The following is a 27,935-nucleotide window of genomic DNA, read 5'->3' on the forward strand; positions in this document are numbered from 1 at the left end:
AAAGTGCACATTTAACGTATTTTAGTAACCGATATTTAGCTTAGAATTTTTTTTTTTCAAGAAATATATGTGAATAAACAAAGCATATTTTCACGTAGAAATCACACTTGCGTCACATTAATGTTATAGTCAATATAAAGCATAGACATTCTTCTTTATGACTGAACAAAAATTATGAAATTTCATTAAGTAGCAAAGTCAGGAACCACAAAAAAAAACACGGCAATATCCATCGCGAAATGACTGAAATTGCAGTTGAATTGCCGAAGCATTATTAGGAAACAGCGGCGAGCGGACTTTCTTTCATATATCTTAAAAATGCCTCCTGTTAGGGCGATGATATATGGCCAAATGCGTTGGCCATTGTTTTGTCATGTGCGAGGACCCTGGTTCGAAACTCGGATTTTTTTTTTCTGGGTATTTTTTTTTTATTCCTTCCCCGTCCCTACCCATCTTTTTTTTCTCTTTTTATTTTCTTGTGAAATTCTATTCAGACCTGTATTTATCAAATCTTGCTTCTTAATTGCTGCTTTTGATTTTCAAGTTCTTGATTAGATTATTTCTACTCTTATTTGGGATGGGAGGGGTAGAGTTAAAAGTCAAGTCCACATCAACTAAAAATTATTTGAATAGAGTATATTCCCTTGTTGTTTTTACTCAAAACAGTCATATACACAAAACAATGATATGCAAATTAGAGTTGTCACTCACATCACATTCGTTTCTATTTTTTGTGGCATTTTGTTTTTTATTCTTTGCAGATTTGACGATAGGAAACTCTTCATCTGATCACAATAGGTTATATTTACGGAACTGTTAAAATAGTAAATTTGAATCAAAGTTTTTATGAAATTTCCTGCAATATCTTGTTATTTTTCTTTAAATTCAAATGAATTTTTGATTGCGTGGACTTCTCCTTTACTCTTAATGTAGGGAATGCATAGCAAAATTTATCCAGAAACAAAATTGTCTTAGAATATGCAAATCAGTAATTGGACACATGTTCACTTTTCTTTCATCCAGGCCACTTCCTCACATCCACCAGGCTTTCAGTCTTATAACAAAAATGATGAACCATCACACAACATTCACAGTGCTTCACAATAAATATTTCACTTCTGTTCATACATGCAATAAATATTGTGGAAAACAAATAAAAGGCGTACCCATATTCAAATACCGTTTAAAAGGACAAATATATTATACCTTTCGAGAAAAATCAGCACGTTAAATATCTGATAACAAAACATAATTATGGGGCACTGCAAGAAACTTATGTTCAATTGCAAATCAAGCGTAAGTCTTAAATTCAAATTCAAGCGTAATAAGGTCGAGTTGCATCGCAATTCAACTACATGTTTAATCAAAGGACTTACCCTTGATTTGGGACGTGTGATTGAGTATAACATTTCTCGCAAAATGCCCTAGTAACATTAAAATTGTTCTTTCGTTTAAATTGTGTGTGCAGCTTGGAATTTTTCAATAGTTAGTAGAGCAACACAACGAAGACTGTCGAGTGGACAAAATCGATCTTTCCAGTTCACAATTCAATAAAAAACGGGCAAAATAACACAGTTCTGGTTCCCTTATAGTCTGAAGTTGTCGAAAACAGAATTCGGATGTCACATTACATGAAGAAAACGGTAAATTCGGAAGATATTGAAGAGGTCAGTAAGGTGATTCAGTGTATTATGCACAGAGGGATGATGAGCTCGATGATTGTGTGACGTCATTATTCTCGACTGTTTTCACTGCGTGTTCTGTCGGTCTGGGGACGGCTGGGGGCTTAGAATGGTCTCTAATAATTTCATTTCTTGCATTTCCACGACATCAATAAGACTTTTTAGTGACATATTTGTGTATAAAAAGACAAGACCTTTCCATTCATATATAATTTGTCTATAATCATCACTTTCGTGAATTTTCTTTGGATGTATACTTTAAGGTTCACCATTGTCACTCAATCATCCTCACCCTTATCATCTCCATCTTCATTAATACAATTATGAACAGATATCATCATTCTGCTTTATAAATGTATTAAAATAATATCACGAGGTTTAATCAGGGGTTGCTATTTTTTCAAGCAAGCTGCTTATAATGACAATCCTCTTACAAATGGTAAAAGTTAAAATTATTAGGTAGTAGATCGTAAATGTTTAGAATGATATTTTATTTAGTCCAATTTATTTTCTCTATGATTCATGCCAATATTTTTTATGTAATGAAAAATGCATTATACGAGAAAACAATAAATAAAATCATAAACTTAAAAGTGCAAGCAATGTTTCATTTTTTTTACGTTACACTTGAACGCCTCCCATCAACCACTACGGCTACCACATAAAAAAAATACATCGATTTTTAATTCTGGATGTAAAAGTCAAGTCTTTAGATATTGTACCAGTTTTCCATTATTTTTAGATATGTCCCCACGTACATGCATATACACTGTAAAAAAGAAGTGCTAATTTAGCACTTACAGTGCTTGTATAGTGACTGCACTACGAGTGCTGATTTTCTAGTTTAAATTTGAACTAGAAAATCAGCACTGGTAGTGCAGTCACTATACAAGCACTGGAAGTGCTAAATTAGCACTTCTTTTTTACAGTGTACAACCCTCCCATATAAAGCCCCCCATCCTTTTTTCTGATGAAATTTCTGCTGCATAGGCTAGAGCCCAAAATAACTGTCTAATTATGACAATAAACAAATAATGCTGCAACAGTCCATCCAAACCCTGTACTTCATGCTGATTGCTGTAGACTCCTTTGCATACTAAGGATGGCGCCATTTTCAGGGGCCCCAAACAGGCAAAGGTCAGGGGGAAATGAAATTGCCGATCCGCTGCTTCGCAAAAAACAGGAGGTTGTCGATAAATCGACACATCATCGCAGTTAAAAACTAGATTTATGCTAACAACTATTTTCAAATAACGCATTCCAGCAGGCAGCACTGTAGCAATATGTGTCGGTTGAAATTTCTGTTTTTGTATATATATATTTTTTTTACACCTGATATATATATGCAGCTTTAAGTTGGTACATGGGCCTCTCCATTTTCACAAAATATAAATCTATACTTTTTAGTGTCAAACTTCTTTAGTTAAATATTATGCTATTTAGTTGTTTTAAGTGTAATGATCGGATGATATATATATACTGCATTAACTTAATTATTTTGACCAAACTTTATTTTCCTGATTTGTATTTTGTTAGAAATAAGGAAATGAAATGAAATAACGGTTGTCTGTATATAGGATACCCGTTTCTTTGGCATAGAGGGCGATCTGGGTATACCGTTATTTTTTGTATTAATCAAGCTTTGCACAGCACTATTCAAAGCGGATGTGAAGAAAAGAATAATCCGAATTAACGTTGTTAATCTAATGAGAGTTGGTCTATTAATCATTTTTGCAGAACCCCGATATATGTAAGAATAGCGGCACCGGGCCGGTTCCCCTTCAAAAATCATTCTGACAAACTAATCAACTAACCAACTAGAGTCGGATCACCACCATAGTTCACCGGGCCATTTCAAAATCCAAACATCCCCCCAAAATCTGACCAGCGGAATAAAAGAAAAGGGTCAATGATGAAGTTTTGATTTCCGACGATTGAGGATTTTTTTCAATTCAATTCAAATAAACATTTATTTTCTTCCATTTCAAAACATTTTTCATAAACATTAGTTCATACAAAAATCAAATTGTTATGAGGAATATAAATATGTACATGTTTGGTATAAAGAAGAAGGCGTATACCCTAAAAGCCGAGGCTTGTGACGGGATACGCCTATAGACAGAAATACAATACAAAATACAATACAAAAGAAAGGGCAGAGAAAAGAAGAGAAGGAAAGGGAACGAGAGAGGGAGACGTGAGCGGGAGGCGGGCATGAATTACTGTATAAAATAGAATGCTTAACAAATGTATCAGTGGGGGCAAAATATAAATGCCGCAACAACAATTGTCCATGGTTCATGTTAACTTAAAGTCAAAAGGAAACGTAAGTTGGAAAATATTCATATATAAAATGACAGAAGAAGTTTTTTCATTTTATACTTAAAGCTAGTTGACGATAGAGATTGTTTTATGTAATCCGGTATTTCGTTCCATATTTTGGGGCCAGTATAACGAATGTTGTGTTGAAAGATTATTTTTCTATGTTTGGGAATGAATATTTGATTATTTGAGCGGGTATCAAAATTATGTATGTTGGAAACATGCGTAAACAAATCACGAAATTTGTGTGGAATTTGAGAATTTAAACACCTGTAGAGAAACTGACATTGTTGAAGTTTATTGATGTCGTCTAATTTCAACAATTTTAGGGAATGAAACAAATTTTTAGTATTTGCTAGTGGTATATTGTAATCTGGAGAAATAATACGCACAATTTTATTTTGAAGGGAACATAATTTCTTAAGATGGGTTTGGTATGTGTTCGCCCAGACCAAATTACAGAAATAAAAATATGGCAAGATTAAAGAGCAATATAATGTACGCAATACAGTTTTAGGCAAGTAAAAACTTAGGCGATGTATTATTCCAATATTTTTTTGCAACTTTGTTCTCAATTTCATTTATGTGATGTATCCATGATAAATTACTATCAATAATAACGCCAAGAAATCTTGTATTTTCAACTCTGGGAATAATTTGGTTGTTAAGTTTCACCACCGTTACATTATTAAAATCAATGCGCCTTGTGGAGTTACGGAATATAATGTAATTGCATTTTTTTAAGGCCCAAGGATGAAGTTTTATGAGATGATTGTGGCCTTGTGTCCGAGGGTGTATCTTTAAAAATGATTTTGTTGCTTCTTTATTTCATGTTATTTTTTAATCTTTATCCAGTTAAAGACTAAAAGCAGGAAAATGTATATAATTATTCATCAAGTGATTTACAGGCCTGCCTAAATATAGGCTTTCTATACTCTATTTCACGGTATCAGCTGGAGACGTGTGAAGTTGTCAGTTCATGTATTATAATTTATCATGAATTGTTGCAACATTGATATGGAAGAAACAAATAAACGAAGATATTATAGGTCAATACGGTTTATGATCACAATTACCAGTTACGGTACCCTCCCCCGGGACGCTCGCCCCCGGGACCCTCCCCTCCCCTGCTCAGTTCTGCAGCCGCGGAGCACATCACATATAATATGCACAGGCCATATAGACAAATATCAACAGGCGGTCTTGCCGGTCGGCCGGAGCGCGCGGCCCGCGGCCGCTCGATCATATCATGGACCGATCCCATTCTTGACTACGGCGCAATGGCTGCCGATGCCACCGAAAGCAGCATAAAATGTCAAGATGTTGAGGCTGTTTACAGGTGCATAGCTGATCATGAAGAACGTTACAGGGTTAAATTCATCACTGCACATAAAGATAGAGATTTTGGGAAAATTCACGGTGAGTCCGAACTTATTTTTACCACCATAGTTACTGCGGCAGCCCGAACACGTACAGTCGTGTCGAGGTTCCCGCACGGCTGTTTCACAGTGAAAATAAGCTTAGCGCCCCCTTGCGGCCCAAGTGCGCATATGCATGTAACTTTGTTGTGCCGTAATCTCTGCTGGGGCGATGAAAAAATCTTCGGTGAATGTTGTGGCATTTGGCGCTGACACGACCAACTCTCTCTGTCTATCCCCAACAGTTTATTTATTTCGCAAGAATTCCGTGGAGGAAACATTTTTTTCCATGTTTGAAGTCGTAAGTATGGCAATGTGATAATACGTTTTCTGTTTTTCTCCATTTTGTCATGATGTTTGCGTTTGCATAATCCAATGTAAACTCGCGAATCTGGCCCTAATTATGGAACTTTTTAAAGTCCAAAATTTAAAAAGTCCGGTTTGTCAGCATTTCGTATTTATTGTAGTTTTGTTTTCAAAGTACTTAAGATTCATCTGGCGTAATTTTTCGTTGGACCCATCAGTAGAATTTATTTTAGGTTGATTTTTCGGTACAGCACATTCTGCTTGTGTAGGACGTGCGCGCCACTACCCCGGGTGAAGCCGGGCAGGGCCGGGTCGCGGGCCGCCTGGCTGTGTGGTCAGACACCGCTCATGTACACAGCAGCTCAGCTGCGCTTCGTGAGCTGAGGCTGAGCTAACCCAGGGAACTCCCGCCCGCGCAGCGGCCGGGCCGGAGCTCGCTGGGTTAAGGCTGAGCTAGCTGAGTGAGACCGAGTGCATTCGCTGTCCATCCATGACCATGTAATGATTTTGCTGCATGCTGCTGAGTGCTAACTTTGACTCGTGAAAAAGGGTTTTTCACGGTCTGTAGAGCTAGGTCTAGACTCTAATTTTCACAATCATGACAACACTTGCAATGTTTTTTTTTTTTTTTTGGGGGGGGGGGGGTTTGCATACAAATTTACAATGTTACTTGTATCTGTGATACTGATAGGGCTACATTGACTACACCGCTAGTGACTAGATTCAAGGTCAGCAGTGCTAGTAGTACTAGTACTAGTAGGCCCTATAGATTCTAGATTTTTTAATTAATTTTTTAGGGTGGGGTAGATTCTGCTTGAGGTTTTTTCAGATACATGGGGGGGGGGATTGCATTAAAAATATGCTGTACTGCATAGAGTCTATATGGTGGGGCCAGGGGATCGGGATTGGGTCTGAAATGAAGGATTTTGTACGAGGAAGTTTATTTATTCCTTCTTTGGTTTTCTCAATCTTTTAATAATCAATACCACGCATTGCTACATTTATTCACAACAATTTACTGTATCGTACTATGCACACAGAGGTCAGGTAAATTCTAATTTTCTATTATATCAGACCAAAATATACATTTATTATTATAGTTCATACAAAATTATATGATAGTTATCTCTGCACTCGCTTCTTTGGTGGCATTTCTTGATTACTAAATTTCATCATAAGATGACTTTCATCTTTCAAAGGTCCTTTCGTCTTTAATATAACATGTCTTCTGTGTGCACGTTTTTGTACAGGGAAGATTAGCATAAATTCTATTCGTCTTTTTTATCATCATGATAGTTGTTCTCTGGTGAAACAGGTAGTAAAATAATTGTGACTGGTACTGTAGCTTTTTCTTCTTTTGTTGATTTGAGTGGTGATAAGTCATATTTGACCAATGTCACCAACATAATCTAAAAAATCTCACTTCTCACATAATGACATTATTACCAACTAGTCTCAAAAATTGAAGAAAAAATATGTATGTTACATCAGAGGTTAAATCTAAATCATGCCTATATTACATCAGATAAAAGAAACATCTTAAACAACTGCCAGCTATTTTACTTTTTATATATAAAATTATTAAAAAAAATTATATCACACAATTTTCAGTAATAATCTACACATCTGTGACGTTACAAAATAGAATAATTAGAAATTTATATCTCCAACATCCTGACTTCTACATTTAATCTTCTTCATTTGTCAGTTGCTTGGCGATGGGATGAGTCATTTTCTGAAGCAATGAGATGGAAGGAACCTTCAGAGCATCCAATAAACAAGGATTTCTGTGAGGCATTGTGTTTTCCACATTGCAGACCTCTGTATCACCAACTTAAATGAGCCTCCACCTGTCCACCATGATCTCCCCCAAACTTAATCCACACCTCTTCTTCAGGAATTGCCCCATCGTGAGTTGTGAGAAATCCATTCCTCTGGAAAGATGATGGAACATGAACATACATGTATTGGTAGGTTTTGATGATTTCTGCCAATTAATAGCTTTGGCTATTAAAAAAAAGGCTGGCCTCCCTCAACATTTTTCAAGATATTTCTATTACTCTTTTTCGTTTGAGTCTACTGGTAATGCAAAATTTAAGGCCACATTTGTGACAATTGGCACAGTTTAAAAAAAAATAATACAATTATGCAAGTGCATATCAGATCAAAATTTGTTCAAAAACTTGTTTTAGTACAAATCAAATGCTTTATTCTGTCTCCAGCAAAGATTTATGATTGTATATATTATTCTCACTTTTGCTGAATTGAATCATGAATCTGGTGGCAGATTATAGTATCTATTGTCATTTAAAGGTTTGAATGATCATGAATAATCCTTGGTGGCCATGTCCCTGAGATGAATTTATTGATTTCATGTTCTTTATGATCATTAAAACTATTCAAAATAAAGCAATATTCCGGTGCTAACTTTTCTTTCTATTTCTGTTGTCTAGCCACCTCCAGTCTGTGACTCTGCTATGGACCTAGCGAATCACTGTCGACTGTCCATGGTTCAAGTGAGGATTGGCAAACCTGGTCATTTCTTGATTACCTACAGAATGCAACTGCACCATGCAAAATCTTATGCAGTGATGGAGACACTACCTTTGACTGTGTGAAGATCAGACAATGCAATTCCCATTGGTCAGCCCCCCACCCCAAGGAGCCATTCACTGCCAGAGATCTTGAGCCAGGTCTTCAGTGGTTATCCATGGATAAGAAGAACGGAGACAATAAAGATAGTGAGGTCAGTATGACATTAATTCTCAGTGAAATTTACCTATTCATCTGTCTGTACTGTGACCAATTAAGGTGCCCATCATTCATCATGGCCAACGTCTTTGCTGCATCTCGTTATGTAAATCTCTTTGAATGACTAACAAGAAGAAGCTTTCTTCACATGTATAAGCTGTAAAACATATATACATAACAATTTTAATTTCATATTTTGATGGCCATTCACTAGAAGATTTTTCCCCCCGCAATTCAAATTTGGTGCATTTAAAATTCATCTGCCACTATACAGGTTGAAATAAAATACCCCCACTCACTTGCATGTACACATAGGGGTCATGGCTCGCCAAAATTTTCACCACAAAGAAAAGGGGATAAAAAAGGAAAGGAAAGTAAAAGGGGTGAAACATATTACTTTCTGAATATTGTGTCAATTGCTATCACAGTTACTATTATTTAAAATGTAAAAAATAGTCAATATGGAAGAAAATGTTTGAAGATGAGAAATCAAACTATCAAAGTGATTTGGATATCATAAGGAAGGGGATATATATTTTTCCAACTATAAGTAGATCAACATCTATACTTGTAAACCATTCTTAAAAATAAAATTCATGTTTCATCAATATTTCAAAGAAATAAACGAGTAGTATATTGCATTTGTACAGGCGATGAGCTTTGAATTAAGATAATTCTCTCATTTAATTCGCAGTGCTAAGAATTTGCGTTACTTACTGTTCCAGGTATCTTGTTGATTTCCGCGTGACCATCTTCCTGACGCTTCTTCCAAACAATGAAACTGGAGGCTCTTTCCACGAATCTTGGAATATGTACAATTGAATGTATAGCTGCTTCAAGTGTGATTCCAGCTTTTTCAAGAGCTTCTTGACGTTCTACTTCTACTGGCCTTTATTGTAGTTAACATGTCCTGTTAATATTTTTAGGAGGCCAGTTTTGCCACAAACACAGTAAACCTTAAGTTCACATATAGTTAAAAAACAGGGATTACTTGTAACATCATCTAGGAAAAAGTTCTTGCTACAAATTGGACATGGCGAAACTTTTCATTCATTATGTCTTCAGTATTTACTGAGGTACTCACTACAAAAGGAAGTTGGGGTCAAAAGGTCAAGGTTTTGTTCAACTTGGTCACATTCCTTTATTTCTGCATCAATTATGTTCACACTTACTACATCTGATCCTTGGGTAATACTACATGTACTTTCATTAGGATAATGGGTCAAAGGCCTAATGTTAATAATCAACTGAAAATTACTTAGTCAGGAAAAGTGGCTTATTGGATTCCCTATCTTTTGCTCATAATAATTTTTTTTTTCAAATTTAATATTTCTCCATCAAATCTGACAAATTCATTATTTTTTTTATCAATAATTATTAAACGATGTCAGTAATAAGAGTTTTAATAAACATGTGCAGTATATGTACCAACATCCATGTGCAGAATATTTGCTGGAAGGGTACATGCTACAGAGAAATTTTAAAGTGTGCAACCATAGGATACAGGAAAAAAAGTTATTGCAGTCTTTGATGTACTTTTAAAGATCAAGATAGAATTCACCCAAAACATCTATTAGGCGTTAGTAGCCGAAAATATCCTAGATTAGTTCAGCATTATTCATCTGGAAGAAGAGACGAGTCAAAGCATTTTAAACAATTTTAAAAGTTGCCTGCGCAATAATTGTTTTAATTGTCAATTGATATGCAGTTAGAATTGATCAAATTCTGAATGCAAGCTGACAAATTATTTTAGAAGGAGGGTATTAACATGAATGTATTTCAATACAAGTAAGATGTCTCTGGCCGTCTTGCCTGCATTATTATGCAATCCAATATGATTGCATTTCAGAAGTTCGGTATGGAAATGGGTGGATAATGGAAAAAGTATTTGTAGAGTTAAATGGCACTAATTGAATAATATTAAATTCAATTATTAACCAAAAACAGACTTCTGGAATGTCTCTACAGTTATTATTCATGACATGTCTAATCATACTAGACTAGTAGAAAAATGTCAGCCAATACAATATTCAAATTTTCAATTTTTTTTAGTTCCAATAATTTAGATATATTTCACTTCAAACTTTAATTCAAAGACTACAGGCATCACTTTTTATACGCCCGTCTTGACGGGTGTATTATGGTATCACGCTCGGTGTCCGTCCGTCCGTTAACTTTTCCTTGTAAACGCGATAACTTCAGTTTAACTTAAAGGGGAATCCAGCCTTGCCCATAAAATGTTGTGTTGGGAAGGAGAAAAATAAAAGAAACAGAATGGTTAAAGTTTGAAAGAAATCGGATAAGCAATAAGAAAGTTATAGCTCCTTTAAAATTGAGATTACTAATACTATGTAGATTTCAAATTGGCAACTGAGTAAGTAAATTATGACAAGGGGCAAGGACAACTTTCCCATAGGCCATGTACTTTATTATCAGGGATTAGTGGTTTTTCTCCTAAGTACCCATTCCCCTAGGGCAGTAATCTAAATATAACCCAGGTAGTAGTATATTGTTTTATGTCCTCATGAAAGAAAAATATAATTTGAAATAAAACTGTTTGGAAAAATGAAATTCTAGCCATAATATGTATTGGAGTACATGGAAGAGTAGTCCTTGCCTTACATCACTATGACATCCAATATGCGGCCAATTTGAAGTCTCCATGGGTATCGTGATTACCAATATTTACAACTTTTAAAAATTCATAACTTTCTTGTTGTTTATCCAATATTGTTCAAACTTTCAGCTATCAACTTGTCTGATTTTTCTTTTCCTTATAAAAACAAGTTTTTATCTGGGTTGGATTCCCCTTTAATCTAGGCTCATATAATTTGGTGCCCGATACTAGCATGGATCCCAGGAAGCCTATAGATTTTGAGGTCAGAAGGTCAAAGGTGAAGCCACCATCTTCCACTTCTCTTGCTTGACCAATAACTCCATTTTCCATGTTACAGACGGGCATATTATGTGCCCGCCTTAGCAACACTCTTGTTCAATTTGAAGTGTATTGATTAAGAAGTTATAGCATGTATGTTAAATAGTAGGTTAAAAACAACTAAAATATGTATTATAATGACAATGTATTATATTGTGTCATGATATGAATTATGACTGTAAGGTTTACATTTCTAGTCAGTTAAAATTCAAAGAACAACGAGATGCAGATTATTTTTACAAATTCAACCATTTTGAAAATATAAAGGAATGAGCTACATGTGCATGTCATACCCAATCTTATCAATTACCAGTAGTCACTTATCTGATTTGTAATTTATATTTATAGTATTTTTAAGTCTTGTATCATTGCATGAAAAAATTTTATCCACGGGGTACTGAATTTGCCGGGCATGTGAAGGTGAAAGTCATTTTTCATTTTTTTTTTATAACATTGTTAAAATTAAATGTACACTGTAATTGATATGTATACAACGATAGATAACCAATTTTTGTGACTGTTTGAGTGGTAGATCACATAAAATTTGCAAATATTATATTTTAAAATGACTGATTATTTCATATTTATATTTATTCTTTTTTTGGAGGGGGTATATAATGCAGACCTGACAAGTGACCATGGTTTTCATTTAGGAGTTCAATCCCTTCTCCTTTCATCCATATTTTATAGCTTTTATAAAGTTACGAGGGTTTCATTGACCCTACAGACATGTAGAGTTTGAATTTTACCTCCTGGAATCTAATCCAAACACATAAAATGAGGAGTATCCATATCAGGTAATGGTAAATGATTATGTCTTAAACACATTTTTTTCCAAACACATATAAAGTATTCTAATCTTGGGCTATCATGAATTAAGTTTTAGGCTATTTATCCCATATTTCTCACATTAGTCCATAATTCATTTCCATATCGGTTGTTATACATGCTTATTAAAACATTTTATTGGAAGGTTTCATTCAAGTAAAATTATTGTCTTAATGTTTATTTATATATATATCTTTGTGCATGTAATGTCACTGGAAGGCAAATTTTCAAATGTGGTTCAATAAATAGATGAATGTGAATGAATCTCTATCTTTATCTAAACTTCCTTAAATATGTAGTAATTCACTGCAACTTTATTGTAAATTTTGAATAAAATTCGTTTATACAATCTTACTCTTTTTTATAAGCAAGGGATGACCTGCAATGACTACTCGAGACATCTAACATTCTGTTGTATAATCAAGGATAAAGGCACAAGGGTGAGGCACATGTACTTGTATGCTGCCCTTCCACGCTATATTTTGAGAATGACTCCTTGATTAGGCATCTTTATCCAAATGAAAGACCATTGTCATTAGTACGCCACCCCCTTCCTCAATTTTGCCTTCTCCAGTGCCCCATTGCATAAAAGTTAGTATTATGGTAACCTTGTTATCAAATGGTAACTACCATGTTAACACTAATCAAAGCTAATCAAGATCAAGGACTCCATACAAGTTGTATTTGCATGGTAAATCATAATGGTAACTCTTTATGCAATGGGGCCCAGGTATATTAAATCCTTGATCACTGACAACAAACAATTAATGAAACGGGACAAAGGCAGTATTGATGAAACTGAAAAACCAGAGTCAAAGGCAGGGTTGGAAGGGACACATCCCTCCCCCCCCCTCATTTTGAAAAAAATCTCAATTGAACATGCTACTAATATAACTATAGGCCTGTTTTAAAAATACTGGACCTGCCTCTTTTAGGAAATTGCATAGAAAATTGTCATCTGCACCCACTCAATTTTCAGTTTTGCTCTTTGCACCCTCTTGATTTAAAAAATACTGGACCTGCCTCTGAGATATTGTGGGGTTGGATCGGCTTGGGTATTTATGACGGTGGGGGGGGGGGGGATAATATTTCACCTCCACAATTAGAAAAAACATAGTTTCCATTAAAAAATTTAACAAGTAAAGTTATTTTAAATAATCAGTGACATTAATACTAAAGGGGGGGGGGAGCTGTGGGGCTTTCTAAAACCATGTACAAAAACATAAAAATTACCATGTAAATATGATTATTGCATGGTCAGCCCCTGCTTTCATAACTATTCCGCGGCACCTAACACCACTTTCCAGAAGGGGGGGGGGGGACTCCTCAAAAGTAAGATGGCCCACCCACCCACCCCCCCCCCCACAATAAAAAAAAACACAAATTTTTTTTACATTTAAGTTATTGAAGTAAATCATAACAATCACAATATTTACAAATGATTAGCATGATGGAAAAGCATAAAATCATGAAATATTACAAATAAAAAAGGCAGATATAAGATTATAATCATCTATACGTTTTCAAGAGGGAAGCGCCGAGATAGAAAAAAAAAGACCGCTCTAACTAAATTTTTTTGAAAGACCCTTTTTTTTTTTTTTTTCATTTTTTTTTTTTTTGGGGGGGTTCATCAACATTTCATTCAGCTTGAACCCCCCCCCCTTAAATATTCCTACGTAAGCTTCTGTAACAAGTTGTGTATTTTTTTAATTTTTTAATGAGAAAGAGTTTGCCTATTTTTTTAGAGGACCGCCAACTTAAGCAACTTATGCAAATGAAAAAAATAGGCCAATATACTCTCGCACCTTATATGATATGACAGCTAGCTAGCTAGGGGCAACAATTATTTTCCATGATCGATCATGATCCGTGGTACTTGGTATCGTCGACTCGATCTCCCATTCTAAAATAGGCTCTCCCCATGATCAAGTCTGAAAAGGATCACAAAATGCTGTCTGACGAACGTGAATGTTTTAGTTGCAACATTTCTCTCAAATCTTAATTATGAGAAGAGAAATGGAATAATTCATGTAGAAATTTTCCTCTAAAACAAATACATTTGTCTACGTGGTCTCGCTGTGTTTGGTCCGGTCTTGGACCTAACGCTAGATCTAGACCCATTTCCCCATTCAAAGTGTGATCGATGACGTCCAGATAGTTTTGTTTACAAATAAATCATAAATCGTATTTAGCGGTGAAAGATCGATTGCCAATTTGTATTTATAAATTTCAAGGATTCAAAACTATATAAACTAAATTCAACATATCATAATAATTTTTCCAACAAAACTTAACAAAAAATATCTAAAACTTCTAACAAACTTATTTTTATTTGAATTTGTTACTTTTTTAATGAAATATACACCTTACAAATCTTATAATGAAACAATGATCGTGTTATAAGTTTCCAGAAGAAATTTGGCAACGTCAAAGACCGAATATGGTATTTGACGTGCATTAGAAGTACTGGGTAGCAAAAGTCGAATTAAAAGAAAACTAGTGATGGGTTTGTGATGCCAATTGGATATGTTATTAAACAAGACATTATATCTTTTGAGACGTTGAGAACACCAAAATCGGACGAGTGGTTTTCAAGATATTGAGCCTGAAATGGACGCTCTCTGCAAGTCCCAGGGGCCAGGCTCATTCGAGATTGCACAGAAAATGTCTCTAATAAGAGTGGAACTCTCAGGATTTTTGTAAATATCTTCAAAATGATAAGGATTTTCGAAATTTGGAATGTGATTTCTCGTGATATTTTGGAGATACCATATAACGATGGAAAGGAATAACCTTAAAAGGTAAGGCAAACCTCAAAAAATGTAGCTTTCTAACACATGTCGAATGAAAGTCTTACAGTTGATCGTCGAGTGGTGTAAAAGTTGAAATTGCATATCAGCTGGCTGGGCAGCGCGCGCGGATTTCGTGCGCGCGTACTTGAAAGGGCTTATTTTGTACATAGCCTATGGGAGTGAAACAGCCGTGCCCGGGGCAACCACCATAGATCATTAGATGATTTGGTTAATCGTCATGATCGTAGACGACAATTAATAGTCCCATCTGCTGAAATACAAGTTGTCTCAGTTGTATCATCTCAGTTATTTATAAAGTAATATTGCAGCACACAACATTCCATCCAATAAAGTGATAATGGGGGATTTCAAGTTTGGTGTTGATGTTGGTGTTTAGAGCTTGAAAAGGCTGCTGAACTGATCGTTAGAGTACGGTACATGGCAGTTGTCTGCTGCTTCGAGGACTTTTTAAACATTTAATTTTTTATATATTTTTTTATTTCTCGTACACAGAGTGAGACTGAGAGTGACAGACGGCTCAGCTCACGAACGTGACCCACCATTAGGGAATTTGCAATGCGAAATCCCCCCGATGGGGATCTATCTTTGATTTTTCACTTTGTTCTACATAAATTACGGTACATGAAAATAACTAGATCCTGGTAAAGTTAATTATTCTGTTTTTGCCTCAGAAGCACCAAAACGGGGAAAAATGAACTTATTAAAAGGAAAAAAAATCAGTGACTTTTAGTTCAGCTGTCATACAACTCCCAGTATATCAGAAGGTGTAATATAATAGTTAATACACAAACATATGGGTGTTGGAAAAACTTCCGGGTTGAAACCATTGGCCAATCAGATCATCCTTTCTAAATCGGGTTGGATTGCTTGTCGATCTTACGCAAGCGACAAATGTTCAACTCATAGAAACATCCGGGCACCATAAATAACGTAAGGGTCAAGGGGTGATGTCTGTCGTCACTCTCATGAATATTCAGATCCAAGATTGTAGCTTACAGGTTCCAATAAATTAAGGAACAATTAGAATCTCATGTCATGATAAGAAATTGATGTTAACCATTGTCCAGGTGGGAATATAGGGAAAGAAATTAGTTCAAGGGTATGATATAAATATGGCGGTCATAATAGGGTATGTACATGTACTTTGGTAATGATAATAAGATTAAACTTGTTTGTGGGGGTTCTTAGCTATATCTGCCATTGAGTCCCTGTACAGATCAAGTTAGAACTTCTGTAATTGGAGAGTGGAGCCAATGGAGTTCAGTGGAACAACCATTATAACAGAGACCTAAGCTTTTGGTCTAAACTGATCTGAGCTTTAACACCGAGCTGGGCCGGGTTCAGGAGACAGAAGAACGATGCCATTCGAGTTATCGATCATAAAAACTCTAAGAATATGGCTATGCCATACTTGTTTGCCTCTGCACTGCGCTGCTGATCTAATCATCTCAACTTCATGTTAAAACTTCTCGACGATGAAAGTGGAATCGGGGAGAAATTTACCATAAAAATCTCATAACACTACAGGCTAAAATTACTTCAAGAATCCAAAAGAGTATATATTAATGTCCATTAAAATGTATAGATCTAGGCCTAAATGTACTGTAAGGCTCTAACGTCTAATGATTTGCACTCATCTTCTCTGTAAAAACCTAATTTTTGGGGGGGATTTTTCATCCTGTTCACCTGTTTGTGGGCTTCAAATCACCAACGCCAACACCAACTTGAAATCACAATTTTCCCCATCCCTGGGGGTTGGTGTTGGTCAATAGAGGAAATTACACGTAGATCGTCAACACCAGCACAAAGTTATGATATAACCTTGTTCTCTGTTACTACTCCTTGTGTGGTGAAATAAGGTTGCCAATGTTTGGCTTATTTTCTTTTGTTCTAGGGGACAAGTGCTTGATTTTTTGATACTGTCAGTTTCCATTACAGCTACATATACTTGGCTCTTAAGTATTTTGAATTCTTTAGATTATGTTTTATACGCTCGTCCTAGACGGGACGTATTATGGTATCACGCTTGGAGTCCGTCCGTTAACTTTTCCTTGTAAACGCGATAACTTCAGTTTGAATTAACCTAGGCTCATAATTTGGTGTGTATGATACTAATATGGATCCCAGGAAGCCTACCAAAGTGAGGTCAAAAGGTCAAAGGTCAAGGTCACACTGACATGTTTTCATCTTACCCTTTTGAAGTCCTTGTAAACGCGATAACTTCAGTTTAACTTAACCTAGGCTCATATAATTTGGTGTGTATGATACTAGCATAGATCCTAGCAATTCTATTGATTTTGAGGTCAGAAGGTCAAAGGTGAAGTCACCACCTTCCACTTTTCTTGCTTGAACAATAACTCCATTTTCTGCATTACAGATGTGCTCGCCTTAGCGACACTCTTGTTCTCTGTTAATAAGGTTGGCAATGTTTGGCTTATTTTCTCTTGTTTTGGGGACAAATGCTTGATTTTTTTACGCTGTCAGTTTCCAGTACAATTATTCATTATATAACTTGGCTCTGGAGTAAATTTAATTCTTTTGATTATTCTTTATAAATTAAAAATAGAGATCATTGAATGACAATATCCTTGCAATTTTACTTTCTACCAATAGAGGGCCTACACACAAAAAAATGCTCAAAATTACAGTTTTTGAGCACTCTTTTGATTGAAAAAAATATCCCCAAGTTACTAATGAAAACTAAGTCACAACTATGATATGGAAATAAGTATTTTTGGTTAAGTAACATTTTAAAGAATTTTAAAATGTGTGTTGTGTACTGCATAGATCTACATGTAGATTCCCCATAGACAGGCTGGTTGCAGTGAACAAGTGGACTGTATCTGTGACTGTGAGGACACTGAGTACTCATCCAACATTGTTATGGCAATGAGCCTGAGTTAGGTGCTCTAGATCATCACATAAGTCTGTTTTATTAAAAGATATAATTTTAGGAAATGAATGTAGGCCTATATCTAGTCATGTAAATGCTTGATTTTTCAATAGAGTATCACTACAAGGGATTGCTGAGTCACATATTTGTAGTTAGAGTCTGCATGGAGTGCAATTGTTGCATGGCATATTTGTAATTCATGGAGATAGAAAAGCTACAGCTGGCATACATCATTTGAAGTGATATCACTGTCACGCTGGGCAACCCTATGGCAGCCTTAGGTTTTTGACAAGCACCATGGTTTTTTATAAGCACCATGGTTTGACAAGCACCGTGTAAATACATCATCTATCTCTGTTTTGTTGCAGAAAGTATCCCTGACCCTGGCAAGTCCTTTCTAAGATTTCGACTTGACTATGGTGGTCAGTCTCCAAAGATAGAATGTGATGGGGTTCCATTCTTCTACATGCATCGTCATGTCCTGATATGTCATCAAGGAAGGGACAGGAATGAGAAAACCAAAGCAAGGAGAAAGGTAGAGCAATTCATCTTAAAATAGAAAAGTCATGTACATCTGAGAAGTTACACAGAATTTTGTATAATATTCCAAATTTATGGTGGTTGAATTACACTAGACTTATATTAGAGAACTCTCCATTAGGTATATGCCTGTAGGTACTTTGCATATTTTTTTTTTAAATATCATACCATGAAAAAATATAAATGCATAAAATTTTCTGTGACTTTCAAGAATGACCACAATAACTTGTCATATTAGGCAGAACCACACACTATTAAATTATCCAGTTACTTTGAAAATCTTGGGATCACCTCATATTTGTCTTGTTTTTAGAGAATTCTGCATCATTTAGGTCAGATACATTTTTATTTCACATTTATGATAGTCAGTTGTGGATAATTCAATTTTCCGTTTAAATAAAAAGTTATGTTTTAATGTACCAAAGGTAGATTGTTGCTGAACCAAAATATAATTTGATGTCTGGTCTTTCTTATTTGAGAGTGGCCTGCTATTGATTTAATGTAATTTATAATCTATTTATGATATGTCTGGGTTGCATATTCAGGCTTTGGTACAGTTTAGCAATGCAACGAATCAAGAACACACTCAAAGGAAGAAGAGGAAGCTAGTTCAGGATACTAAAAAAGTTGATTGTCCAGCCAGTGTGTATGTTGTACAGATTCTCAGATTCATAGACTACAAACTACAGGTAATGATACCATCACCATATTGCATATATCTTGCCATTAACCATCTATTGCAAGTACCATAACAACCTTGCTCAATAGCTAGTCCAAATCAAGTTCAATGGAAGTTTATAATCAAAGACCAATCAAAGATAAACATTTTTTCTTGAAAGTGAATTAATTATGTACCTCTTGTAATAACTGCAGCTTTTTAAAAGTGTTTTGAATGATACAATATTACTGTGTACAATTTTTGATAACTTTTTGACATTTTCAAATTCTTTTTGGGGTGTTCTTATTGTTATAATATTCTTTTTGGGGTGGTCTTTTGTTTATCCACTGAACTATATCTAGTTGACAATAAGTTTCATGTGCATTTTCTGTAATTGTTTTCTAATGTATTTTTGTTATTGTATTCCAGGGCCTCTAAGTATATCAGTGTTTGAACCACTGACAGAGTCACCCTGGTTAAAGACGTAATAATAAATAAAATAAATAAATAAGCAACTTTGAATGATTTTAACACAGTACCAAGGATTAGAACCAACTGGTCACTCCAAGGTCCTTGCCAAAAGACAACTGAAAGAACGATACCAGACTGATTCCAGCTCCATCCATACTGAGACCCTGTTCTATGTCAGTCTACCACCACTGTCTTCACATAGAGGCCATCCAGTCAATAACATTGTAAGCAAAACTACTCAGACAGCCTTGATTCTATTCAATTATCTAAAAATCCCCTTCGGGAATTTTCTAGTTCACTAATTCATATTTTGAGCAAATATTTTCCATTGGTGAGAGTAATTGGACAAACTTTAATTTCCAAGGCAAATTTGGATGTAGCAGCGGGGTGCTACATAAGCACTTGCCCGATTGCCCGGGGCAAGTAAAAGTTATAGTCGGGCAAGTGTTTTGAAGTAAAGACCAAAACTACTTGCCCGAATTGGGCAAGCAAAATTCTCACAGTAGAATTACCTAAATTAGGGTCGGTATATCATATCGACCCTAATTTTGGTCATGGCGGGCAAGATAAAATCACTTTGTAGAAAGAAATGCAAGAACAAGGTACATCAGTTCATGTCAAAAAAGAGGAAAAAAAAGGTCAATGGTTTCTAAAACCATAATATTTTCTTTTGAAGAAGTAAAACTTTTTTTCAAGGATTTTTTCGGGCAAGTGAAATAGATTTTCGGGCAAGTATATTCCAACTATTTAAAAATTCACTTGCCCAACAGGGCAAGTGCATCTAAAAAATTATGAAGCACCCTGTAGCAGTCTTTCCAAAGCACTGCTAAGGAAGGATAGGCTCTGCACTGTGCATTCATATTCCTTGGGAAGTCATAGTTTAACTGGAACCAAAAGATGTTTATTTGCAGTTTATCCTACAACAGAGATGATCTAATTATAGAAAAAAAGAGTATCTCTCCAAGAAATAATACCTAAAATAAAATAAATGGCTAAAAGTAACTCTAAAGCAAAGCTAAAAAAAGTAATCTCCTTGTTGCGTGCCTCTGTATGCTTTTAGTGTGCTCATGTGTTTGCTTTAATTGCTAATTACAGGTAATATGTGCTTGTAGTTGTTTAAGTTTAATTAATTGCGATATGGATAAGATAACAGGGTAACAATCTTTTATTAAAGGTGATACACAGCAATACACTTTCATTTTATCCTTACTCTAGAATCCAAATAATGATATCATAGCTATCTAGCTGACAGATCAGTGAAAAGTTCAACACTCGTTTGTGTTTAATGGATAAATGTACAATTAATCACATTTTTCTTATCACCATAGGACATCAACACTCTAGGTGTGTTGGAATATAAGATAAATTATGTAATTTATTTATTGTAGCATAATATACTAGTATACCACTTAAGAGGATTTGTTTATGATCTGTTTGTCTCAGGCTGCAGGGCTACGAGAAGCATTAGATCCCCAGATACTTCACAAAATATCAGAATTGACAGCAAAGGGCATCTACAAAGTTCCAGAAATCAGAAAACATCTTGATGAGTATGTACAGAGCGCCCTCTTCCATTCGTCTGAGCAACCGGAAAGGACAAGAAGACGCTACTACCCAACAGATATTGATATCCGCAATGCCGTACAAAGAGCTAAGAAAGAGGTCCATACCAAGGTTGACCAGAATAATGCTTCGATGTTGATTTCATTGTGGAAACAGGAAAGTCAGGATTTCTTTGAATACAGACCACTGAAGCAAGGTATGTTGAACGGTCTGTGTAGCAAATTTGATTGCGACAAGGAATACAATGCACTAGCTGATTGTGCCATTTTAACTTCATCACCACATTCATTTTCAAGTCAGAAAGTTTGTTGAATAAAGGAGTAAAAAATCAGAAAAAAAGGTAAAATAGTGAATTTACTACATTTCAAAGCTTGGCATGATTTCATAAACAGTATGTACATCTTAGGTGAGTTATGCAATGAAAGAGCAGGTGATATTGTGCACACTCCCTTTGCCCTTTATGTTAATAGATTTGTGAAGCAACCTCCTGGTTGTCCTTTATTGAGCATATAGCATATTTGAAGAAAAAAATAGTAGTCAGTATATTTATTCTCAGAAATAGCTCAGTTGTAAATCCATTACAGAGAACGGAAGTGCTGCTGTCGCAGTTATGTTGTAACTATCTTTCAAGCCACTGCATTTTCCAATGCCATATATGTTAAAAATGTGTGATCATTATTTTGACCATTTACATTCTCTTTTTAAATGCTGATGTTGAAATGCAAAATCAAATACTTATAGAGTGCAGTGTCACACTTCTCAGGTATTCTACATTGTCTGTGAAATATGAGAAATGAAATGAATCTTGAAATATGAATATCAATTTACCCGCAGGATCTGAAGTGGACAAATTCCTCTTCTGTTGCCAAACACGCTGGCAGAGCCGACTCCTCAACAGGTATGGCAACTCCTTCACTGTCTTGGATGCTGTATACAGAAGTGCTGGATACTCCCTTCCACTCTTTCTTCTTTCTGTGAGGACCAACATGGGATATACCCCAGTTGGGATGTTTGTCTCACATAGCGACACAGCGGAGGACATTGCAGAGGCGCTGAGTGTATTTAGAAGATGGAATCCTGATTGGAATCCGGAGGGGTTCATGGTGGATTATTTTGACCCGGAGATTGAAGCTACAGAGGCGATTTTCCCAGGTTTGTTATTACATGCAATGGACATGAAACACCAAGATTATTGATAAATGATGTAATACTATTTGATGTAGTACAACACCTACTCAACTAGTTGAACACAAGCTTGTTGGAGCTGAAATGTAAAATATCGTACCATCCCACACATACCATCCACAATGTACCATTTCACAGCTGTGTGACATCAAACAAAAAGCCTTGCAGTAAGCTCTCAGGATTGAAAGACATTTTTTTTCTTCTAAAGTTGCTTGAGAATCACTGTCTGTAATGGGGAATATCAAGTGTGGCAAGACAGGTGACCTGGGTACCCAAGTGATTGCCTTGGATGCTTACACCAGGGTTGTTGTTGTTGGGGCTGAAATTAAGAAAATAAAATTAATATCTGCTCCTGTAATATATAGTTCTTTTGATTCATCTGTGACATCACTTGTAGTTTGCAGGCATGGATTGCAAGTCACACAGTTATAAGATCAATCAATCACTATTCACCTCGTGCAACCTTTTTACATTCACACTTGTGTCTATTTGTTATTTGTGTAATTATTTTTTTATGTTCCATGTCCATTCTAACCTACACTTCTAAGATGAATTAACTTAGAGCTGACTCACATCTTCAATGTATTGAAGTGTCTGTTGGTCTGAAAAAAAAATTGGATATGTTATTCTGCAGTTTGAGAGCAGCAGTCATGACTAATCTTTTATAAAGTCAGGGAATCAGATTCTTATGATAGCCAAGTTTAGACCAGTATGTAATGATGTAATTCTTAAAGGGAAATATAAAATACTAATAGCGAAGTTTGAACTATCTTTCAATTTGACAGGATGCACTGCATTATTCTGCTACCACCGTTGTGAGACCTTATGGCAGGATTGGCTCAGAGACTCATCTGGGATATCTGATGGGTTAGTGAGAGCTCGTATGATCAAGACACTGAGAAGGATTGCAATGGCAACCACAATGAGAGAACAGGAATGTGGTCTAAAGGGACTGAAGACAATTAATGTATGGAAAGAGAATGAGGCTGTTTCTACCTGGTTCAGCATGTTCTGGTTATCTTGTATGAAGGTAAGTATTCCTAGCTATTTTTTGATGTATTGTATGATATCAAAAGTAACTCTCAATAGATACATATTCAGTTCATATAGCCAACTATCTAAACAATGCAGAAAAGTACTTACCGTACTAAGAATTGAACATGAGTACAAATACATAGGGTGAACAAACAGTTAACAAGAGATGATACTCTCATAATATCATGCCTTAATTGCATTCATTATGTATAAACAAGTAATGTATGGATAGAAAATAAACAAATTGGTGATATTGGATATGCAGTAAGAAGTAGTAGTAGTAGTAGTTGTAGTTGTAGGATATATTAAAACCCAGGTGAGGTAAATGGGTACCGGTAGGAAGTAATTCCTTAAAAAGCTGTGTGCGCTATGAACGCCTAGCTTAGCCGGGTAATATAGGAGCGCCTTGAGCACCTAACAAGGTGGATATGTGCACAATATAAATACCCTATAGTATTATTATTATTAAAAGAAAATCAACAAATTGGTGATATTGGATAAACGGTAGTAGTAATACTAGTAGGATATACACATATTTAGAAAGTATCTTTGAAGATCAATCATGTGTGTGAAATGTATTGTTCTTCTTTACACCCAGAGATGGACAACCTTGTTTCAGAATGAAAGGGTCAGAGTAGCAATGTATGCTGTCAATGGCTGCAAGCAACAGAATGACATGTTCAACCATCCATATGTGAGCGGCAATAAAGACTGCAGCCTTAGTGAAATGATGACTATACTCTACACAAAATGCTTTCCAGGAGAATATCGAAAGTAAGTCTAGAGGTCAGAGATTATTGTTTTGAGGCATATTTCCATGATGATCCATCAAGAGATTTGAACCCACTTTATCTTCTTTTCCACTCCTTTTGTTTTCCATGTTTACATTAAATGTATTGAAATGTGACCTTTGTTGATAAGTGTTGAAAAATGAGTGTATCTTTCTTTATTATGAACAAGAATCTCAGTTTCATGGTGAGAAGTTAAGTTAGACTTCTTTGGAACAGTCAGAGCCCATATTGACCCTGACCTTTGATAGAATACCTCTCAGCATCTTTACACTTCTACTCCTTCCCGTTTTTCATAAAGAAAGCAGCTAGAGATAGGGGAAGGCAATGGGGGGCCTTGGGTGTGGCAAAGCAGGGGAAATAATGATGGACATGAATTTTAATGGTATGCTATTCAATAAAACTTAATTATTTTTAATATCGTTCAATATAAAGTCTTCTTGAATTCTCTTGAGATCAAGTGCTTTATAAACGATAAGAAATAACCCTTATATATTTTTTTCCTTCAAATTCTGGTTGATTGACAGGTATGTGGAGTTCAATGCACGCTATTCAAGCAGTTACCTCAAGTACAGTGCTGATATCCCCGCTTTCTTGCACAGTAAGCCTCGTTTTATTGTAGAGCATGTGGAGAAGTGCATGACTACAACCGTCATTTCAGAGAACATCCAGGCCGGCCAGGATGGCCACTTTGTTGTCAAAGGGGATAGGAATCAGGCTCATCAGGTGTTCTTCGGAAATGAGGAGAGGTATCCCTCATGTACTTGTTCATACTGGACCAAACTATATCTGCCTTGCAAACACTTTTGTGCTATCTTTCGGCATGTGCCTGGTTGGTCTTGGGACCAGCTTGGAGCAGCATATCGTGATAATCCTCTGTTTCTCTTAGATGGGGATGTCCTAATGGTCAGTGATCCTAAAAAGCTTTCTCAAGAAGTCCAAAAGCTTGCCACGGAGGAGAGAAAACCAGCAGAGCCAGGAGGTTCTATAGAGGAATCAACAATAATGGCTTCGGCTGAGGAAGTGTCGAATGCTCAAGCAGAGGAAGCATCAAAGTCAAAGAGGCCACAGCGAGCTGCAGTCACCTGTAAACGTCTTGTAAGAAAGAACATGGACCTTCTTGATAAGTTGGAGTCTCAGGTTCCTCATTTGAAGGACAAGATTGTCCTTGAGGACATGCTTAATACTCTCCAAAAGCTAGTACACAGAGTACAAAGAATCGGGACTCGAGGTAAGAAGAATACTGTAGCAGCTCACAGAATTTCTTTAAAAACTCAGAAGAGGAAACTTCAAAGTGACTTTGACTGGATGACTGAGAAAAATCAGAGCACTGTATCCAGTTCTGAACATGCAAAAGCCCCATCAGCTGTGGAAGATGATGGAAGTAGTATGGCCACACAACTCTGTCCAAATGTCTTTACTTGTGTGAACAGTGATATTCACCAAGCTGCTGCGGGAGGTAGTCAAGAAATTTCTGGAACTAGTCAGCAAAGTGCGAGTAGTGCTGCCTTTTCCCATGATAATGAAAATCGTAATATACAAAATACCACATTGGACAACAGTAATGAAATCAGTAGTGACATGATAGAAGCTATTGTCCTCAACCAGAATCTGTTCACAGGTAACTACCTACCTTTAACCGTGGATGCTCAAGGATCTGAGGGAACAGTAGCTGAACATCACAATCTCCATGGCAACATCACCATTGTAACAGAGGCTCCTGTTGGCCAGGAGGTCATGTCTACTGAGGGTGTTATTATTCAGACAGTTGATCAGATTGACCATGAACATTTCATCATTGATTCCGTACACCAAGGTATAACAGTCACTGTTGCTGATGCTGAACTTGACAGAGTGTCATCTGTTACATAATGAAAATAACCCTCATCAGTGAAATTATTTATTTTTACAAATAAGAGTATTCTTTTTTTTGCTCCTGAATTATATAGTTATTCATAAACTTGCATGAAAATCTTATATTATTTTCTCTTCAATTCACACCCAGTAGATGATGTCAATGTTTAGGCCTGCATGCAGAGTAATCTTTGTCTACATTATGGATGTATCTATTCCAAAGTTAATTGTGTACTATTTTAACATTCTTTAACCGAACAGCACTGCAAACTGCAAAGTACAAACAAAATCTGTCCCAATTTTTTGTGTCATCTTTACCTCCAAAATAGTGTTGCAAAAATTCATTGATGTTGTAAATCCAATGATGTAAGTAGAATAAGTTGTCCTCTTTTACTCCTTGATAAAGAAATAATTTGTTTACATGCTATAAGAATATTTTCCAGTAGAAGTATTTTGTATGCTTATAGTTTGTATATTTTCCATCATTGTTCTTACTTGCTGTATCCGATTCTGGAGCAAGAAATATATTAGTTATAAAGTTCAATACTATTAAATAACAACTGTGCATTGTTAATGCATACATTTCATAACATTTTATTTCAAAGAATATAATTGTAATATCATATGTGATGTATGGAATCATTGTGGTCTTTTCTCATAATGTCACCCATTTTATGCAAAGACTTGATGAGGGTGTTTGAGTCATTCTTTCACGACAAATCTCTATAAATTGTCAAAAAAAACTTTTAAAAATTGCATTGGCATTATTTCCTTCTACAGACAACAGGTGTAATATAAGTTATTTAACTACAGCAAAGTTCAGTATATGTAATTGCTTCTCAAAATCATAGAAATTCACAAATTGAACGAATTGAAATATGTTTAATTGTAAGTGAATTCTTGTTTTAATAGCTCTATGATACCCATCACCTCAATCAGTTTTGTAACTGCAGTTGTCCTCATTCACAGAAGTGTGTTACCTTCAACACTTAGGTTGAATTTCCTAATAGGTTTTAAATTTGCATTTCCCCAAAGTGGGTCAAGTACTTCTATTAAATAAAGCACATTAGATTATATCAAGATGAGGCACTTTAACCCATGCGTGAACTTTAAACCCACTTTTGTTAAACTTCCAAGTGTTGAATACATGTTTTGAACTCATAAATTTGAATGACGTCAGATGAACCGATTTAACCCATGTTAAAGAGGGTGGATAGTTTTGATAAATTCCCCAAAATGTGCCTGTCACCATTCTAATTTATTTGTATATTTTATGAATCTGCATGCCCTAAAACAGTCATGATCTGGATGATGTGAAATAAAAAGGTGTTTTACGTGATAAATTTTGCAATTTTCCATGGAAATTTAATTTAATCGGGAGCCTGATTGAATTAGAGTTGTTGGTGTTTAAAACTTGTAATAAGTTCCCTCAAGGGACAACCCAAGCCTAAACTCAAAGCCTATTAAAGTCACACCCCTTCCTGATCGATTCATCACGTGAAGGAGAGGTAAGGGGAGTAGCAGCCTCTGATTATCAGGGCTTATTTAGTATGTCTTGAATACGCTTCTAGCAAAGGAGGGTTCCCCACAAAAGCAGGGCTCTTGGCAAAAAAGCAGGGAAAACATTGCTTAGTTGTTGCTCTATTGTTCTGTAGTTCCAACTACCTTTGGGAGTTCTGGCTAAAGATAATTATTATGGAGAAGTGAGTGCCTGTGATTGTGTTCCATTGCTTTTACCAGATGTTGCAAGTCGATAAGGCAACACAAAACTTGAAAATTCAGTAAATTTTCTTTACATTCAATGTGGAAAAAATTTGTACGAGTCCTTTTATTGACACTGAATTAAAATCAATTTTATATCAGGATTTACTTGTACATGTATGTCGGAATCAG

General features: G+C 35.7%; 1 protein-coding gene and 1 long non-coding RNA gene across 6 annotated transcripts; both read left to right on the plus strand.

The window, feature by feature from the left end:
- The first annotated feature begins 5,552 nt into the window (after window positions 1–5,552).
- LOC129273660 (uncharacterized) lies at window positions 5,553–12,506 on the plus strand. 2 transcript variants are annotated; one of them, XR_010294140.1, is made up of 4 exons: window positions 5,553–5,723; window positions 7,437–7,698; window positions 8,182–8,474; window positions 9,205–12,506. It is a non-coding gene; the product is annotated as an uncharacterized LOC129273660 (long non-coding RNA). The 2 variants fall into 2 exon arrangements; XR_010294139.1 differs by having other exon boundaries at window positions 5,578–5,723; window positions 8,192–8,474.
- A 2,145-nt stretch (window positions 12,507–14,651) lies between these two features.
- LOC129264676 (uncharacterized) lies at window positions 14,652–27,858 on the plus strand. Of its 4 annotated transcripts, none has more exons than XM_064102328.1 (9): window positions 14,652–15,043; window positions 18,317–18,483; window positions 19,034–19,177; window positions 19,683–19,841; window positions 21,061–21,376; window positions 22,015–22,332; window positions 23,151–23,395; window positions 23,999–24,174; window positions 24,716–27,858. In XM_064102328.1, the coding sequence occupies exons 2-9, from the start codon at window positions 18,415–18,417 to the stop codon at window positions 26,058–26,060; spliced, it is 2,772 nt and encodes a 923-aa protein (XP_063958398.1). In that variant the 5' UTR covers window positions 14,652–15,043; window positions 18,317–18,414; the 3' UTR covers window positions 26,061–27,858. The 4 variants fall into 4 exon arrangements, with proteins under 4 accessions (XP_063958398.1, XP_063958399.1, XP_063958401.1 ...); XM_064102329.1 differs by lacking the exon at window positions 14,652–15,043 and adding an exon at window positions 15,161–15,351; XM_064102331.1 differs by lacking the exon at window positions 14,652–15,043 and adding an exon at window positions 15,315–15,468.
- The last annotated feature ends 77 nt before the right edge of the window (window positions 27,859–27,935 follow it).

This window comes from Lytechinus pictus, chromosome 7, assembly GCF_037042905.1.
Source record: "Lytechinus pictus isolate F3 Inbred chromosome 7, Lp3.0, whole genome shotgun sequence".
NCBI classification, from domain to species: domain Eukaryota; kingdom Metazoa; phylum Echinodermata; class Echinoidea; order Temnopleuroida; family Toxopneustidae; genus Lytechinus; species Lytechinus pictus.